The 20,257-nt window shown below is 42.9% G+C and overlaps 1 protein-coding gene across 1 annotated transcript in view; it reads right to left on the bottom strand.

Annotated features, from left to right (window-relative positions):
* LOC118409165 (G-protein coupled receptor 54-like) overlaps positions 1-13,946 on the bottom strand; it is a 23,677-nt gene extending 9,731 nt beyond the window's left edge. Inside the window, exons 1-3 of the mRNA XM_035810034.1 lie at positions 13,692-13,946; positions 6,317-6,486; positions 901-1,036 (exon numbers count right to left, since the gene is read on the bottom strand). Of these exons, the coding sequence (XP_035665927.1) occupies positions 901-1,036; positions 6,317-6,486; positions 13,692-13,842 (457 nt within the window). The 5' untranslated portion in view covers positions 13,843-13,946. The remainder of the gene's footprint in view (positions 1-900; positions 1,037-6,316; positions 6,487-13,691) is intronic.
* Positions 13,947-20,257: the final 6,311 nt, after the last annotated feature.

Below are 20,257 nucleotides of genomic sequence, written 5' to 3'. Positions count from 1 at the left end.
TGAGGGTAGTTAGGGATGGATGGAGGGAGGATAGGGATGGATGGAGGGTGGATGTGGATGTATGAAGGGAAATAGTCATGATCATCCGCTGTGCAACCAGCACGACCTGATGATGATGATGATGTTTCACAAACACCTGATTTTGTGAATCTTGTTACCTGGATATATCATAACCTCCCTCTACATATCATTATAACTGAAGATCATTTTTTTACCTCATGTGTAAACAACAACAGGTAAAGACATATTTGAAATGAATCTGCCTGTCCGATCAAGTAAGCTTCATTCCAGGATAGAAAATCTCAGAATGGTTTATAGCCTAAATCCCATCACTGTATCTTTGAAATAGTTAGCTTCTTTGTTCCGGTTATTGTAAGGTTAATGTAGGGACTACCCTGAAAGATTGATAAATAAATAAAATCATCATCATCTTCATCTTCAGTACTGCTTAGCCTACGTATAGGGTGGATTACTAGCAGCTGCGCAATGACAATTTCAGTGCATGTGTTAACAAAGTGTAGTAATGGGAAGGGGCTTGGACAGGTGCAAAGACAGGACAAGTGTAATTCTGTGATACTATTTGTTTGTTTGTTTGTTTGTTTGTTTATTTTGAAACGCCTGGGTGGCCTATTCAGTTTAGACAAATTGATTTTCAATAGGGCCCAGTATTTATATACAAGGAAATAAAAGCACATTACAGAGAAAATAAATAGACATGTACATCGGAACATATAATTACAAATGAAACATGAAAGACGGCAGACAAATCAAAATCATAATCCATAAATCCGATCTAGGTCAACATATTTACACTATGTACAATGGAAGGGTGGTAGCCCAGTGCAACGAAGCCCGTCCTAGCTTATCTTTCGATGAGTCATCAGTTGTATCCCAGCTCACCTGTCCAGATGCAGGTGTTAGCCCAGATGGCGACCCTGGTGGTGCGGAGTTTGCGGGACTCCAGCGGGTACACGATGGCAAGGTAGCGGTCCACGCTCAGGGCGGTCAGGGTCAGGCACGTGGCCTGTACGGTGGCCTGCAGCAAACAAAAGGAAATGCACATACATGTACATGTATTTTGATTTGATTTATTTATCCGGACGTATAAAAAGACATACAGCCATGGTTACCCAACTAGCCGGGGGTTAATATGAAGGGTTAGCCCTGGTAACTACACAATGTATAACAAACAGTATGTGTAGAACACAACACGGCGTATCACCGAGGTAACAGCACGACCGCGGGTCGTACTCATAACACAGTTTTTTTGCCAAACTACTAATAATATACATAAAATTCGACACATTGTTTCAACCCGCGCCAAAAATTATTCTTTAAGAACATCAATTCGAGAAAAATGCAAAAGAACAAAAGAACTCTGTTCGCTTGCACCGGAGGGAACAGAAAGGAGTGCGTTCTGTTCAATCGATGAAACCTGTGTGATACAACTAAGAAGCCCGTGTGATACGGAAAATTATCATCTGGTCCGGAACATCCGTATCGAACGTTATCGCGGCCCAGCTTTGACGGTCACGATGCGTAGCAAGTGTGCTTATCATAGATATGCTTTCACGTACTAGGTTATACAGACAATGTAAAGCAAAGAATTACTTTAGATACGGAGAAATGTATCAATAAGTTAGTCGATTTATCAACAAGTTAGTTTATCAATAAGGTGGTCCTTCGGTCAGGGTTGCTGACTTAGAATTCAAACGTTCTGGGTTCGAATACAAAGCAGACTCCAATGTTGTGGGGCCAGGTTCTAGGTTCGAACCCCTGGTAGGCCCCGGTGTTGTGGATTCAAATCATGGTACTTGTGTAAATCAGGGTACTGGTTTGGAAGTCCTGATAGGCCTTAGTGTTGGGCTGGAACGTAAAGCCAGAGGGTCCGTGTTGATGATGGGAACCACACCTCGAGCACGTTAAAGAAAAAAAAAACCGCCACACTTGTTGGAAAGAGTAATTTCTCGTGTCCGCAATCAGCCCGCAAACCTGCACTTGCAACAGAGCTGACGTTGACCACGTGTGAACTGATCTTTCTTAGAAATCCACAAAAACTGGAAACATCTTGTATTTTGCTGAGCAGATGTCTTAGAGATAGGAGAAAAAAAAGGAAGATCACTAGTTAATTAATGAGCTGGCAATTACATCTGGTCTGATTATATCAGCACCCAGCTCAGGAAAGAAGGGATTTGATATTGTGAGTAGTTCAGTCCAGTTGAGGCACAATGAGGAGAAGATGTGACAGTGTGGAATAAACATCGTTTCTCGACCATTGCAGGTCCTTTGCGTCTGTGATCATTGTCCACCGAAGTCCCACCTAACTACCATCTCTCTCTTTCATTTCAATACAGACCCCTGGTTGAGAAATAGCACCATAGCATTAGCAGATTATCAAAGGCCGGGGCCGACGTAAAAGCGGATAAAAGTTTCCCTGGTGGCCTTTCCTGAGCCGCACAGAGAAGAACATCCGATAAGTTACGTTACTCAAACACCTCACGCGTGACTACGCGTGCTTCCACGTGACTTGTGACCCAATTGCTGATCGTGCAGTTAGGTAAAGGACCATGGATTGGAGTGGCATGGTAGCCTTAAGCTTGTGGTTAGAGTTCTTGACTCAGAACCTAGGAATAATGAGTTCAAATCCCTGAAGGGTCCCGACATTGTGTCCTTGGCACTTTACATCTATTTCCTCAGCAGACTCAAGTGAACATGAGTACCTATCTTCGTGACGTCCTTCGGTTATCAAGTTCACGTGTTTCAGAGAGCAACACTTCGAGCGCGTTGAAGGACCCATCATACTTAGCAAAAAGAGTAGGGGACCATTCTGGTGTGGGTGAATCAAATAGATCTGTCCGGATATGCTGCCTGTACTCTTCAGTACAAACCAGGATCACAAAACCAGCCTACTACTGCCTGTGATCCACGAGTATTGTACTGTTGCAATTCTAATAAATCAAGTCAAAATCAAATCAAACCTGGTGTGTTACGACATGAAGCGGTTTACCGGCTATTCAATACACAGTACAGAACTCATAAAGCACGGAATCTGACGATTATTAGTACATGTTCTTTGGCTTCAACTTTATTTCCATTGTCACAATACAAACCATATGAAACACAGGCTGCAATTGATGGTATGGTGTAGCATTTTATATCACGGAGCAGATTGCAGATTACAAAAATATATACAGCTCTTGAAGAATGGAAAATACGGAATAAGGAGAGCCAACATCACAGTTTTATTTGATACGCGGTTTTACTAGATTGACGTGACACAAGCTACAATTTATCATATGTAGCGGACCTTAAGCTACATGACAAGCCAACATCCCAATGTTTACTCCTATTCCTAATCTCCAAACAGATCTCACGGTGGCATAAGATAATATCATAAGCTTGGGAAGGAGTTTAACCGGCAAAGGAGGTCATTGGCTCCTTCCCCAGCTTGTGACTATCTTATGCCACTGTAGGATCTGCTTGGAGATTCTCCTATGGACCAATCCCAAACCCCGCCCCCTGTTCGATCATGGTTCTATTTCGAAGACCTCCGTCAAAAATAGCCATTTCTGTCACACGGGGACAGTTTTTGACGGACGTGTTCGAAATAGAATAGGGGGTTCTATTTGTTCGATATTGCGTTCCACAGGATCGGTCCGTTGCGTCTCTTCGACGATGTTGCAGATCGGAGATCGGCAGCATGTGCTATTGCTAAGTAGGCCACAGGATGAAAGCATCTTTCAAAAGTGGGGCCAACTTTCATCCATTTAAGAAAAAAAACGCGGCCAATTTCTTATAAGATTCCAAGCGGATCTTCCGATGGCATAAGATAGTATAATAAGCTGGGGAAGGAGTTTAGCCGGCACAGAAGGTCAAAGCCTCACAGGCCAGCTAAACTCCTTCCCCAGCTTTTGACTATCTTATGCCACCGCAGGATCTGCTTCTAGATTATCCTATGGACCGATCCCAAACCCCGCCCAATGTTTGATCATGGTTCTATTTCGAACACCTCTGTCAAAAATAGCTATCTCTGTCCCACGGGGGCAGTTTTTGACGGACGTGTTCGAAATACTATAGAATAGGGGGTTCTATTTGTTCGATATTGCGTTCGACAGGATCGGTCCGTTGCGTCTCTTCGACGATGTTGCAGATCGGCAGCATGTGCTATTGCTAAGTAGGCCACAGGATGAAAGCATCTTTCAAAAGTGGGGCCACCTTTCATCCATTTAAGGGCTTGACGAGAAAAAAAAAACGCGGCCAATTTCTTATAAGGGATCAAAACACGGTCCGTCGGAAATTGCTTTCGAGATAAACAAACTTGAAAGCACAGGATGTACTAATGCATTGGGTAGAAAATGAAACATGTACCTTGTTGTTAAGATCATACGCTTATAAAAAAAAACAGCATAATTTTTCAGCATGAGATAAATAAGGTTGATTGATACTCCTCCATCGTAAAGCTACAAACACTCAGGACAAATCGAGTTCTGGATCACGGCTTTGTTGCTTCTCGGATTTCCCGACCCATTTTTTCCGATTTGGAAAAAAATAGTCCTAAGAAATATAATATTGGTTTTGCTATTGCAGACCTGTAACTAACCCATTCCAGGGGTATATACTGCTGATAAACCAATCAGACAGCTTCTTTGCAGTCACGTGATAGAAAACCACCAATAAGCTTCTTGCATTTCTTCAACACACATAATTTCAGTATAAAAACAATTCCCCTTATTCAGAACAGTGGTATCAAATCAAAGGAAGAGATTCAATGGATAAATCATGACATGAAAAGCCGAAAACTTGACTACTAACCTTGTTTTTTTTGTGTTAAATAAGCCTCGTATGTTCACACCAGATTTTTTGCAAAAATGTTTTTCTTCTTTTTTTTCGACCAACCGCCCCAATATTTTTCCAAAAAAATCCGAGAAGCAACAAATTAAATTGGTGTGGCCTAAGCTTCAAAGTTCAGGATATGGTATAACATGAAACATGTATCCTGTTGTGAAGATCATACGCTGATAAAAATCCCAGCATGATCTTACAACATCCGATAAACGAGGTTGATTGATATTCCTTCATCATAATGTTACAAAACTAATCGAGTTTGGATCTGGGCTTTTCCTATTAATCTCGTAGGGTGATGGAAGATATGTGATGATAAAACGATTGATAATCCTTCATATAGCTACAAAATAATTACGACAAATCGAGTTAGGATCACGGCTTTACCTAAGTATTCACCTCGTGGGCGATGGATAAAATGACACAAAACAAAAACAATTTTCCTGCTCAAAAGTTTCATACGTGGGCCAACTTTGCCGTAGCCTGGGTACCATCCTATTTCTAGCGGGGCTCCTTACACTCACTTCCTTTAGGCTGGTGCCCAGGCTACTTTGCCGAGGCAAACGAAATTAAATTTCATACAATTATGTTATGATAAAGCGATTGTGGTAAAAGTCTTCCCATACAAAGAAAAACGTCCCCGCAATGTAATAACATGACGAGGGAAATTTTCTGAATACCATAGTACAACGTTTCTTTCATAATGATTGGATAACCTGACGGAAGCAAACTTCTGAATACCATAGTACAACGTTTCTTTCATAATGATTGGATAACCTGACGGAAGCAAACTTCTGAATACCATAGTACAACGTTTCTTTCATAATGGTTGAATGACATGAAGAAAGCAAATACATGAATACCATGGTACCACGTTCCTTTCCTAACTCCTTTCATATGCACAGCTTGAAGCTATTGTGCACAGTATGAATCCGAAAGCTTTAATCTACCAATCCAATTGCAAGCCTTATTTTCTTTCTTGCTCTCTTCATTGTATCACCTGAAGTAGGTATAGGCGAATGCGTCTTCTGGATGGACTTCTTGCTCTAAAGGTGGGGTCACACGAACGTATATATTCAAATCCGTATGACTTCAGTATGGAAGTCATTAGCCTCTCTACCAGGCTCCACGGGACACTTGAAAATGATAAAAAGTGGACAAATACAGCCAAACAACATGGCAGCAGAGCTAGCTGGTCGCAAACCATACTCTTCAGACAGCTAACTAGATCTGGCATGTTATGTGTCTGCATACATTCGCATAATTCCACCAGGTGCCATTATACCGCCACCTCAAAAAACTTTGTTATAGAGACCTTCTCAAGATTGTCTTCAATACCTAAATATCTGAATCGTATTACATTTAGGATATGTAACATTTGGTGTTCAAGACGATCTTGGGAAGACCTCTATACTAACGTTTCTTGAGGTGGCGGTATTATGACACCTGGTGGAATTATGATAGTCGATGTTACCTGCATGAAGTAGAAGACGACCTTGCACATGATCGTGCCGAATCGCCAGGTGGCGGTGCTGAAGACTGCAGCGGTGAAAGGCACGCAGCACAGCAGGAACGCCAGGTCAGTCACGGACAGGTTCAGCACGTAGTGGTTCGTCACGGTCCGCATGCGCCCGAACTTCACCACTGCAGGTGGAATACGGAGAGATTATTTGCAAAAAGATATAGAAAAATTGAGTTTCCGCTGCAGTACCATAGCAAGCCGCTAGGGGCCCCATTATCGAACTTGACCTTCGTTTTCCCGACCCCTACCCACTTACCAAATATCATCGGGATCCATCCGAGGCTTCTCGAGTTATGCTGGTGACAGACAGATAGACAGACAGACAGACAGACAGACAGACGCACAGACTCACACGCCTAAAACATAACCTTAGCCATTCTGGCAAAGGTAATCATGCCAATTGCACTAAACTCCAAGCAGATCGCGAACTTCACCACTGCAGCAGGAATATGGATGAATTAATTTTATTGCTCAACAATCGCACAGGGTACAATGTATGGCAACCAATAACAACTAATAACTATACAGACAATAGCACTAAGAGGCTACATGCAAAACAACAAAACATTATCGATAACAATACAGTTATGTATGAGTAATCTGGTCTCGCATTTGGAATACATTATGAAGAAACTGGCCTACGGGTATGTTTCGCTACCGGTCGCATACACACTCCTTGGCCTGCTTCACTCCTCTGCCAGCCTTTGATACTATCTTATGCTACCGTAGGATCTGCTTGGAGATTACAATTTTGCACGTACAGTCTGGGAATAAGAGTAAAGTCATTTAGAACATTAGTTTTTAATCTACTGTATGGTACTACGTTTGCTATTATAGGGGTTGACTCCTACTTTCAAGGTAGTGCACTAGTGGTTTAATGAATTGTTCTACTTTCTGCAAAATTACTGGGTTTTGTGATTTGAACATGTAGTCTTTTGCTGATCTCCTAATATACGTTTCCATGCTTTCGATATTCAAATAGCACAGAATAAGTTATATTCCTCATACAATTAGACAAAGCAAACTCCATTTGCCTTTACATTTACAAGTGTCTTAAGACGCGAGAAGAAGTTGAACCTGTGCATACTAGTATACTTAAGACTTTGTAGTTTTAGTTTTATATCACATCCTTACACAATTTGTACTTAGAATCACTAGGAATTCTATTCTATTCACCTTGACTTGTGCTTAGCTTGTTCGAGAGCATAAACGTACAATAAAGGTCTCCATTCATTCAATATAGGCAAAATCAGAACTAGCACCCACCCTTTGAAATTGAGAAAGGGCGGTACAAGAAGCTACCTGTATGTGAAAGAATTCGCAAACGAGAGGAAAATGCATCCTGCTATTTTTCGAAAATTTTGCATTTCTAGTTTATTGATGTACTTGTATGTAGGTCAATCGATTTGTATCCACTTAGGCAGCATCAACCGAAAATAGGTTTACTTCAGCCCTCACTTTGAACGTACGTGTTGATCGGTCTGGGCATCTCGTCGGCAAGAGTTGAGTACGATTAGACAGATTTAAAAGGCACTATCAACCGAAAATAGGTTTACTTCAGCCCTCTTTTTGAACGTGTTGAACGGCCTTGGCATCTCGTCGACAAGACTTGAGCGGCATTAGATAGTTTTAAAAGGCACTATCGACCGAAAATAGGTTTACTTCGGAGTTCCCTCAGCATGCATTGATCTAATCTCCAAGCAGACCCTACGGTAGCATAAGATAAGAAGTATCAAAGCTGGCAGAGAAGTGAAGCCGGCTTAGGAGTGTGTTTCGCTACCGGGCAAATGGCAAATGGACACCTCTTGGCTGACTACACTCCTTGGCCAGTTTGGTACTATCTTATGCCATTGTAGAATCTGATTGGAGATTAGCGTTGATCGGCCCTGGGGCATCCCATCAGCAACAGTTGAGCGGGGTTGGACCTGGCATTGACTCACATCTTGATAGTTCTGTAAGTTGCCCAGACATCGCCAGACTATAATAACAGTAGTCCTTAAAAATGTACAGATTAGCAGGGCTCTAAAATTGGGCCCTAAATTGCTGTTGTATACTCACATAGCTGCAACATACTTAGCCGGGACATCTAAAATCGTTCAAAGTTATCACAGGTATCAAATGTTCGGTTGTGGCGGTTGAGCGATAAAATCAATAGACTACTTCATTTCGAGCCAATAGGTGTAAAATTGAAATGGTTTCTAGATTGATGCGGAGATTTGCCAATCCCCATGAAATATTCCCATTTGCACATGTCAAACGTTTAAGAAATGTTCATCACCAGGTATCAACTGTTGACCACGATTTGATGTGACATGCATGGCATTGTCCATTATTGTGTAAAAAATTGTGCCTGTGTATAAGAATTTTTTTACATTCGCCAGTATATTTCTGTCGTCCTAAAGCTTGTAATCATCTGGACGATCTGTTGTATCGGTTGGTGTACAAATGTGAAAACGTTGTTGATATGAGGACACGTGAATCCACAAGAACGTTTTTCCCGTTAACTACCTGGAGATTTTTTGTCAGCAGGGAGCAGCAGTTGAACATGATTTGAGACGTGACGCGTGCTGTTTCCTACGTAAGTTACAGTACTAGATGTTGTCAAACACTTCTCATTTTTTTCATTTCTGTCAATCTAAAAATTTTCTTCCATTCAAACCGCTTATCCTCTCCGCTGAGCTCGTGAGGAGTTTCGTACGTTGATGTGACGGCTCATGAAGCGTTTCCTGTGCACATGGCACGGCGAGCGGCCCACGGCTTCTAGCTAGAAGCAGTTGAGCGGGATTTGACAGCTTTAACAGGCAGTGTCGACAAATAGATTTACTTCAGCTTTCTCTTCGCACGTGTTGAACAGCCTGGGGGTACTAAGCAGTAACAGTTGAGTGGGATTCGACATGGCTGAATATGCTGATGGTTCTGTAAGTTACCCTGGTATGACCAGAAGATGTCTATGTCTTTTCATCTGTTAATTTGATTAAGGACTGCAACCCTTACCAGTACAGTGCATGTCTTCTAACAGATGGAATTCGAACTCTTGCTTCAGAGACGCACACTACACAGCTACGCACGCTACACATGGAAACTACGACCAGGGAAAAAGACCAAGGTCACGCACCAGCCAAACCTTGGAAGACACTATCGGGAACAACGGCACAAGTTCTACTTGGGCACAAGTAGGACTGGCCTGCCGTGCTGTGGTTCTGATAACCGTGTTACATGCCGCTGGTTTCCACAGCTGGCGTTTCGCGTTTCTCTACTGCTCCAGAGTTCACCTGACCACGACCTTGTTATCAATAGTAAACTTTCCGATGCAATACAAGAGTATGTGACAACTACTGAACGATTCGCTTCCAGCTGTGCCTAGTCTTCAATTCATAGCTTATATATTATGTATATACTCCAGCTGTAATTGATTATAAATGTATCTACATTTTTATTCTACTAACATTTGTTCAATTTTGAATTATATATTTATTTATGCCATACCTGTGACGCGAAAACGTTCGATATGGGTGTTCCGGACCGGGCCATAACTTCCGTATCGCACAGGTTCGAAAGGCGTATCACACAGGCTCCATTCGAATAAATCGAACTGTTTCGAGCGGGCCGAGTGCGGCGCCATCGAAAGTTCGAATACCTGATTCGGACGTTGGAACATTACTGTTGCAACACTTTTTGTTTAAGGGCACCAAATTTGTTAAACTTTTGGCGCATTTCGCATCAAAACAGGGGTTTTCTCAGGTGGGTATGACATAAATTAACTACAACACGGTGTATTCCGCATCACCGTCGATCCCAGCCCTCCCGCGGGTCGGATCACTATCCAGCCTTCGGCCGTCAGGCGATCCGACCCGCAACGTGACACTTTTCATAATAGTAAGAAGAAGCCGAACAAATGTATTAGAATAGTTTTAGAACCCATGTTTTAGATTAGTCTTAGAAATCATGTGTTCTGAATTACGTTCTGATGTATCTATATGCCTGTACCTAACCCGATAGTGCATGAATTAAGGGTTAATGACCCGCCCCGAGGTGTATAAGGTGTGATAACTCCTGGTGGTGTCGATGCAAATCGACAACATTGGTGTCGATTGAAATTCTGACCAATCAGAAGGAGCGATACAAACCGGGCTGGCCGAAATCTATGTGTTACGGCGTCATAACCAACATGGATTCTGATTGGTCCGTGGCTCCTGGCTGTATGATAATGTTCAATAAAGGCTATTATCATTAACCTAGATTTTAACTGGCGCCCACTATACGGGAGGTTTGAAAACGGTGCCTGCCAGGTGAGAACACGAAAGCCGTAACTACTCAGGGCACGTGTTCATATCGATGGGCCTTGGGCAATTTAGCATAATCCGATGTGCCGTGGCGCATTAATTAGGGGATGTGCCGTCTTATGAACATCACATCATACAATAAGTGACGGCTCAGCAGGGTGACGTAGAATGTTTTCAACATTGAATCCACGTGAAAGCCTCCCCTTTGCACGTGTTGAACGTCCTGGGGGAATAGCATGCTGGGCGACAGTTGAGCAGGATTGACGTGCCATGGCGCAAAAACTGGGGCTTGTAACTTCCGACAAACATCGCTTTACAATGTGCTGAGGGATCAGCTGGGTTACAGCCGGCATCTGTCAGGGGATTCAAACGCTGGGCCTCTGGGTTCGGGGCCAAACACCCTAATAACAAGCACCCTACTCACCTGAGCCCAAACCTGGACCTGATTCAGTATGTGTAAACTTGTGAATGGGCGATATTCAAAGCAATGGTCCATGTCCAAGAAATCTATTTTGTGGAGTATTCGACTCCCATTGGCGTTTTGAAAGTCTATAAGGCTAACTGCCTCTGCACGATTGACTATGAAATAGGTATAAATGGCTATAGACTCTACTCTACTTCGTTCTTGTTATTTTCTTCGACTGGTAAGCCCCAAAACGTGTGAATGCATTATATCATATATTCTGTTCATTTTCTGATAGGTCCGACATCCGGTCCACCGAATATTTTCAGGTTTGTCTGTCTGTCTGTTTGTCTGTCTGTCTATCTGTCTCTCTCTGTCTCTCTCTGTCTCTGTCTCTCTCTCTCTCTGTGTGTGTCTCTGTCTCTCTCTCTCTCTGTCTCTCTGTCTCTCTCTCTCTTTGTCTCTGTCTCTCTCTCTGTGTCTCTCTCTCTCTCTGTCTTTGTCTCTCTCTCTCTCTATCTCTCTCTCTGTCTCTCTCTCTCTCTCTCTCTCTCTGTCTCTCTCTCTCTCCTTTGGTTTCTATGTTGTATCCTCCAAGACTGTAACTGGCACCCGCTATACTGGAAGTGTGAAAACGGCGTCTTCCAAGTGAGAGCACGAAAGCCGCAAAGCCCATACTACTTAGGGCACCTCGCTAACACCCCAATTCGATAACACATATGCATCTTCGCAACCGCGCTGCGACCTAAAATTATACAGATCCTTTAGCGAATTTCGAAACGAAGCTTTTTACATCGATGAAATTTAGACGTCCAGGTAATAAGATACACCGAATGGCAATTAATCAAGCAACTGGACATGACTTTGGAAAAGGTTAGACGTTTCAGGAAACATCTGTTATCTTTCGTCAGTGACACTGGTGTTGCTATTTGGCGAAGCCTTGTTACACTTCGTGGTTTCTGCTGTCTTTTCGGTCATACCTTTACCTTTTGCAAGATATTGCCAAGTCAAGGGTTACTCAGATCCAATCTACGTGTAGGTCCCAGCGAGGTCGCGGTGAGATCGCCGTCTGGAGAAATGGAGGCCTAACTGATGCATGACTGTGGAAGATAATTTTCGTTCTCGATGTGAACTATTCAAACCCAATAAGTTACATCTTTAACTAGTTTAAGTTAGACTAGAGTAGTCGCTTAGTATGCCGTTTACCATTATTTGTATGTCATTGTTTGTCACTTGCAATTAGCCCTCGGGCAAGAATTTGCAATAAAACTTATATTCAGCCGTCTGCGCGATGCGGACCAGCCAACCTCCGCAGAAAGTGCAGAGAGGAGATCAATCTCAGCCACTAGAGAAAACGGACCAGAGAATCAGATGTACCGGGAACGGCTTTACTTCTAGTGGAATCCATTCTCTTTGGACACCCTTAGGCCACACCGACTTCAATTTATGGATGACATGCTCTGGAGACCCCAAAACTAATGCGCGCGGGCGAAAAAAGAAAATGTAGTCAAGAAATACTGCTAAACCTCAGGACTAAACGTCCAGACACTTCTTTACCAGGCTTGGTTTGTCCGATATGTTCCCTTCCAGCAAGACTGTAAGAGACAATTATCGACAGTTCAATCATGTTTGTATTGTACGCCAAAAAGTAGTTACTCAAGCAACTGGATATGGTTTTCGAAACGGTCAACAGACCGTTTTCAATCTCCCCTTTGAATTACTTTGTCTTTTACGTGTTTACAAAGTCTTGTATTACTACCGACAAAATCGGCCGTTTACACGAAGGCGTACAGCTTGCACCAGGCAATAGGCACGCTTATGACAAACCTGTCTCAAGAACACACTCAACTGGCAGAACATTCATTCACGCTGCACTTAGTACCCGGTACGGGCTTCTGAATAGTGTGAGCAGAGACATCAACCAACCTACAAGTGGTAGCTCTACAAGCTTATAAGACTCGCTCTCATCACATTCGTATCAAGAAGTAAAACACTTAGCAGCTTTGAGCCTTTGATTAGTCACTGAACTGAATACTATGAGTATGTAGAGCGTTACTAATAGCCCATTGCTGGTATTTGAAAAATACTGCAAGCTACTTCCCAGCAAGTGCGGATGATTGCTTAATCTTGTTTTGGTTACCTTTGTTCACTGTAGCACGTTATAGATATATCGACCAAGCTTAACACTCTGTCGCAGTCAACTGCAGCCATCGGACGCTATGCCGAGAGTTCTCTTTTTGTTTTGAAGCTATCATAGATATCAAACCAATAAAGGGATCTAGTGCGTAAGAAAGAGCAAATCTTGTAGTTTCTGAAGGTACAAGACTTATAGATTTCTAGGTCATAATGTACAGGTATCCCCAACTCGCGCGACGTTATACCATGACTTTGATTCCAGAGTAGAACGGACCCAGTAATTATCTAACTTGGACAGGTCATTGCTCCATTCGATCTGCAACGAAAATCTGTTCAAATGGTGTTCTAGGCGTGCCTATTTCCTAGCTCTGATTTACTGGAGGATGTTAGTGCTGGATACAACCATGGTCTCCAACCCTCCAGATGAGGATGGGACTAGGTGAGGGTGATAATCATGCCGACTCAGCAACAACAGAAACATGTAGAGGAACATTGATTCACCTACCGATATAGATGGACACACAGTTGCCCAGGACCCCGGTGAAGAGGATGATTCCGAAGATGACGGGTACCACGATAGTCTCTGGTCCCAGCGGCGGGGAAACGGCGGTTATCGGGAATGTCCCGTTCCCTATAGACTCATTCAGGCCCTCCATGGTCAGGCAGGGTGGTGATGTTACGACAGTCTCGGTGTCTGTAGCGCCGGTATGATCGCCCCTCGGCGTAACACGCCAGCCTCGCGGGCACACGGCGATGCAGCAGGTGGTTATACTACACTGAACGACTTCTTAAATCTAGCCTTTGCACATCTAGCTGCACTAGATGGCTGCACTAGACCACTGGCTCTACTGTACTTGGTGGAAAGGAATTCCACCCTACGATAGGTCTAGGGAAAAGAAAACACGAATTTTTGAACAACCTCTACGTTTAAGCGGGCAGCTCACTCTAGTGTGACTCCCCTGATCTCCGATAAGCCCAGTGTGGAGCGTCTCGTCAGACTCGCGATGACTCCAGGCACCGCCCCCAGCCTACGTGCACACGTAATACATTATGCCACACTGTCTTCATTATGTGGGTGGCATCCGAGCGCATCCGTATTCATTCGTTTGTGTCCATGCTGTAAACCGCGTAAAGAAGCTGCAAAATGTAGAAATGTGTGCCCTAGAGAATATCCCCAAATGAAAAAAAAGATGTACAAAAAATGAAGAGATTCATGTATATTACGCCAAAAAACAATTGGATGGTTTTGGAAACGGTCGGATGTTTCAGGCAGAATCGACTACCTTTCGTTTGTGACACTGCTGGGGTCTTATTATCGGCATCGGCAATGGTGCTGTGATACACCGTATGACTCTCCTACTGCTACTACTAAATAAATCACTTTAATACCCCACTAGGACGGCGCTCTCGCCGCGCTCCCTCTGTGAAATAAACTTGTTTTATTGTGTTCTCAGTCACACCTTTATGGTTTGTATAATATACCCAGTGTGAAAGCGAAGATTATACATATCCTATTTCGGTCGCAGTGAGAGCGCATCGCGAACGCCGTCTAATGGAAAGGGGGCCTTACTCTACCGGTTTCCGTTTGACTCCCTTTAGCCGGCCATACTCCTTGGCTAGCTTTGAAACTATCTTATGGCACCGTAGGATCTGATTGGAGACTACTGTAATACACCGTACTACTACTACTACTACTACTACTACTACTACTACTACTACTACTACTACTACTACTGCTACTACTACTGCTACTACTACTACTACTACTACTACTACTACTACTACAGTAACTACTACTGCAGTAACTACTACTACTACTACTACTACTACTACTACTACTACTACTACTACTACTACTACTACTACTACTACTACTACTACTACTACTACTACTACTACTGCTGCTGCAACTGCTGCTGCCAAATAAATCACTTTTGAGGCAACAAGCGATGTCATCTATATAATCAAATCAGTACGGCCCATTCAAGGAGTCGAGGCGTTTATATTCATGAGCACCCGCCCGACAAACTGTCCGTACTTCAGCCTGTCCGCTCCGCTCAAGGCTGAGGAGGAAGCTCAACCACTGGTCAGACAGCTCATTCAAACCTGTCAGGGTCAATAGGGTGAAAAGGACCGTTACGGGAAGGTCGATCGGCGGAGGCGAGATGCTGTGAACTGGAGGGTGGGAGTTGATAAGTACGAGGGGTGATCAATAAGTTCTCGGCCTAACTCAGAAATAATAAGCACAACTCAAATTTTGAGGCACAACTTTATAGTATGAAGCCTTTTATCAATATCCTCCAAATTACAAATCATTGGAGTCATTACTTTCCAGGCATTCGTTTTTTTTCAAATTAGAAGGTAAGTGGCGAGAAAAAAGTGGTGTGAACTGTGATCAGACATGTGTGGGTCGAGTTCCCCATGCCGTAAATTAACAAAAGACATTGTCAAAATGTTTGATAATGATTCTCCTCCTATTTCAAGCAAAAAAATTTGGGTGTCTGACTTCCAGCAGCGCAAGATGACCCGCCACATCACGTTTTTGTCCTTCTCCCTTACCTAACATTACTGGGTGTCGCCTGCAAAGTAATGATCACAATAATTTGAATTTTGGTACCGATTTATATAAGACGTTATACTTGACATCTATGCTTCGAAATCTGAGCTGTGCTTATTATTTCTCCGCAAAACCGAGGACTTATTGATAATCCCACGGACTTGTATAAAATCTTATATAAATGTGTATCCAAATTACAAGTATTGTGAGCATTACATTGCAGGCGACCCCCGGTGACGTTAGGTAAGGGATAACGAAAAAAAAGTGGACAATTGATCTGAAACCCGAGGTGTGCGGGTCAAATTGTCTGATCACCCTTCACCCTTCTTTTTCTCGCCACTTACCTTCTAATTTGCATAAAACGAATGCCTGGAAAGTAATGACTCCAATGATTTGTAATTTGGAGGATATTGATAAAAGACTTCATACTATAAAGTTGTGCCTCAAAATTTGAGTTGTGCTTATTATTTCTGGGTTAGGCTGAGAACATATTGATCACCCCTCGTACATCTCTCTGCGGCAGAGACTATTTAGAGTCTGCTATTTAGGTCGCAGTGAGAGCGCAGCGTGATCGCCGTCTAGTGGCAAGGGGGCCTAACTAGCGATGTCATCCATATAATCAAATATTAAAGTACGGCCCATTCAAGGAGTCGTGGTGTTTATATTCATGAGCGCCCGCTGTACAAACTGTCCGTACTTCAGCCTGTCCGGTTCGCTCAAGGCTGAGAGGGAAGCTCAACCACTGGTCAGACAGCTCATTCAAACCTGTCAGGGTCAATAGGGTGAAAAGGACCATTGAGGGAAGGTCGATCGGCGGAGGCGAGATGCTGTGAACTGGAGGGTGGGAGTTGATAAGTGTTTCGCCCCCGTTCCGGCAGTATCGACCATCTCGCTGCCGCAGTTTGGGTGGCGGGATAAATGAATGAATGAAGACCTTTATTGTACATTCATACCCACTGGGTTTAGTACAGGTCACAACAAATGATACAACATGATATAATGATACAATGGATCTACACTACTCAAGGATCGTATTCTACTGCGTACATTCGGCTTCTTCTCGTTTCTTTGTGATATTGAAAATGTAAGAACAGATATGCTTTATAAGTAAAGGTTTGTCTAGATTCATAAGGAATATAAATTTGTCTATATTACTTAGTTGTATGAAGTGGGGGAACATGGATTCTATTAGTCTGTAGAGTTCAGCTCTCTCTTTCTTGTACAAACTACATTCTACTACAAAATGATGTTCGTCTTCTAACTTATCTAGATTGCAGTATCTACATATTAATAAATGGAAATACAGTGGAAGCCACTTAATTGCACACACCATTTGCCAGTGCATTTCTTGCAATTATCCGAATGGTGCAAAAAAGCGAAGTTATTAAGCTTGACCGCACCACGATGGGATTTGGGGATTTCGTGCGATTAACAGGTGTGCGACTATCCGGTGTGCAATTAACTGGTTTCTGCTGTATAGTTCAGAAAGGATTGAAACGGCGGTGTTAGTACCAATCTTTAACGTGACAATGACTGGAAAGAAAGCTGGGTTATTGTTAAACGCGTTAAGGCCATGTTGATTTGATGATAAAGATGATGTCCTCTGGGAACCAAAAAAAAACTAATGTGAGCGTGCGAATAATCAAATCAACATGGCTTAACTGGACAAACACGGAGGCGGGGGTAAGGTCGGATTAGGAAAAGTCAGCGCGATCAAGACAAATCTAGTACATGTACCTGCACTCTCGCCTACCACACCAAATATTGTAACCCCCCCCCAATCCAGTAACCCCCCCCCCCCCAAATCCAGGGGGGATAAAACACCCCTGTAAAAAAGTCCTAGGGAGCAACCCCTGGCCAAAAAAGCCAGTGGGAATGGCCCCTGCAACAATATGTAAATGTGTTATAGTATATAGTATTGCACTATGCCTAGATGACTGAGTAATGGTAGACTAGTGTGTAAAATGGTAAGGTAATGCTAGTGTAAATCTTCTATATTGATTGACTTTAGTTGTGTATATGTAGTCGTATGCTCTATAGTGATTAAGTGATTATATTTGAACGTTCTGTACTTTAAATTTATGACTTGTGAATAAAATGTGGAAAAAAAACACAAAATATTGTATGGTCAGCTGACAGAGGGCAAGCGTGACAGGGGACGCCCTAAACTCCGTTTTGTGGACGTCTGCAGGCGCGACCTGAAACTCTTCTACATTGGAGCTGATTGGGAGCACCTAGCCCAAGACCGTGCTACATGGCGGCACAAACTCCATCAAAGTGCCAAAGAACTTGAAAACAACCTGGAAATAAAAGGGGGTTGCCAGAAGGCAAAAGAGACAAAATCCATGCACAACAACTTCCTTCGTATGTTCAACTTGTGACAAATCGTGTAGGAATAGAGCCAGACTAGTTGTACACTGCAGAGCCCACCGGAACTGGACGTCCGTCAGGATAAAAAGAAACAAGAAGAAGGAAAGAAGACTTCCCTACAAAGGCGCAAACCAATCAGCTACTGTTACCAGTAGTGACAGTCAAGTCAAAGTGACAGTGGAGACAAATCTAGTACCCTCCTACAAAAACAAAGGCGTGAACCAATCAGCTATTCGTACTAGTAGTGACAGTGAAATCAAAGTTTCTTGTACAACAATTGCAACGGGTACAACGCAAGGCAAACTTAGGTATACTGTAAAAGACAACTAGCTGTATACTTTTAGTAACATTAATCTAATATTGTAACTGTAGATGTACATGCTAGGTGATGCAACATCAAAAGAAAAGATTGTTTGTCTTGGGGAATGATTTACACTTTATCGTCTGCATTCGTTTAGTTCTTTCTTCAATGTAAGTTGGGCATTCTATGGAGAAATGGTATTCATTCAAATTTCTAAACGGTGTGCAGCAATTCTGAGTTTTGTTGAACTGGCTACGAAAAATTTGTTTTGATCCGACAAAAGGTATTTCTCAATATGAAGTTGAAATGAGTGCTTCACATAGATTCCTTTTCAATATGCATGAATTATGAGTTAGGAGATATCGAGTCCGTTTGTACCACGTGACGCTGTGTCCGTGTGGTTTGACAAAGCCCTCAACGAATTACTTTAGAAAAAAGAGAAGATTCTCTGTCTGTCTGTTTTGGGGTCTTTTCAGTCAGAATTTTACATGTTGCGTGCTATTCCATAATATCCAGGAAGATCTACCGTATAAAGAGTTAAGCTGGCCAAGGAGCGTTCTGAGCCACTGGGGCTTATGCCCCCGGTTAGGGCTGGGTATCGGTACAGTGTACCGGTGCAAAACCGGTTTTTTTTATTGGACCGGTCCAGAAAAAACGGACCTGAAAAAATTAGGTGAACCGGATGTTGGACCGATTAGAAAATTAACAGATTATTTTATCAGGAATTCACACATTCTGGCGCTTGCAGCTGGAAGAAAATAACAAGAGTGAAGTAGAGTAGAGTTTATAGTAATTTCTACCAAGTTTTACAGCCAATCGTACAGGTGCAGTTAGCTTTGTAGGATTATAAAACGCCAGTGTAAGTCTAATACTCCACCGAACAGATTTCTTTGTAGTGAAATGAACCACTGGTATGAGTCATAATGCATCAGGTCCAGGTTCAGGTCCGGACCTGGACCTGATCCTCTGGACCTGAACGGGACCTGGACCTGAATTTTCTGTACCGGTACCCACCCCTACCCCCGGTAGATCTGCCTACATAGAGATTAGCTATCCAATTATGAAACCAAAGGTAGGTTACACAAAAGTAATATTTATTGCAGCGAGGTCGCGGCGTGATCGCGCTGCGCTCTCACTGCGATCTAAATAGGATATGTGTAACCTTCGCTTTACACTGGGTACATCATACAAAATGTATAAGTGTGACTGAGGAGACAACAAAACACACACAGTATAAAGTGATTCGTTTCTTTTCTATACAATTCGTTGAGCGGTATGTCAAAATTTAGGTCGCAGAGAGAGTGCAGCGAGAGCGCCGTCCTGGTGGAATGGTCGAGTAAATGTCACCCAGCATGGTATAAACGAGGGGAACGCAGACGAGCATCGAACATAAAGGTGTTCGAACGAGTTCGAACATAAAGGTGTTCGAAGGTGTTCGAACGAGTTCGAACATAAAGGTGTTCGAACGAGTTCGAACATAAATGTGTGTTAAGTTACATGTGCGTATATGTTTAAGCCATTCATTTAATTTCATTTCATTTATTCATTTATTTAGCTACACTCTCGGGACAAAAGCCTTGTTTTTCAGGAGAACGTGGGTAGATCAAACCACACAACCACTTAACCAGACAAACATAGTCCGTAAGAGTCCGTATGAGTCTGTATAAGTCGTTATAAGTTTACAAGCTTCCTGGTGTACGTTTCTGGCATACTTTCCCTGCATCAGAACCTTCCCGGTTGAAAATCGCGAATACACCACAAACAACAATTTACGCTAATGCTCACAAACCTGAACCTGGACCTGATTCAGTATGTCAAAACTCGTGAATGGACTATACTCGAA

Source organism: Branchiostoma floridae, chromosome 2 (assembly GCF_000003815.2).
Source record: "Branchiostoma floridae strain S238N-H82 chromosome 2, Bfl_VNyyK, whole genome shotgun sequence".
Taxonomy (NCBI): domain Eukaryota; kingdom Metazoa; phylum Chordata; class Leptocardii; order Amphioxiformes; family Branchiostomatidae; genus Branchiostoma; species Branchiostoma floridae.
The sequence above is the reverse complement of the archived record's forward strand: the minus strand, read 5'-3'. Positions and strand labels throughout refer to the sequence as shown.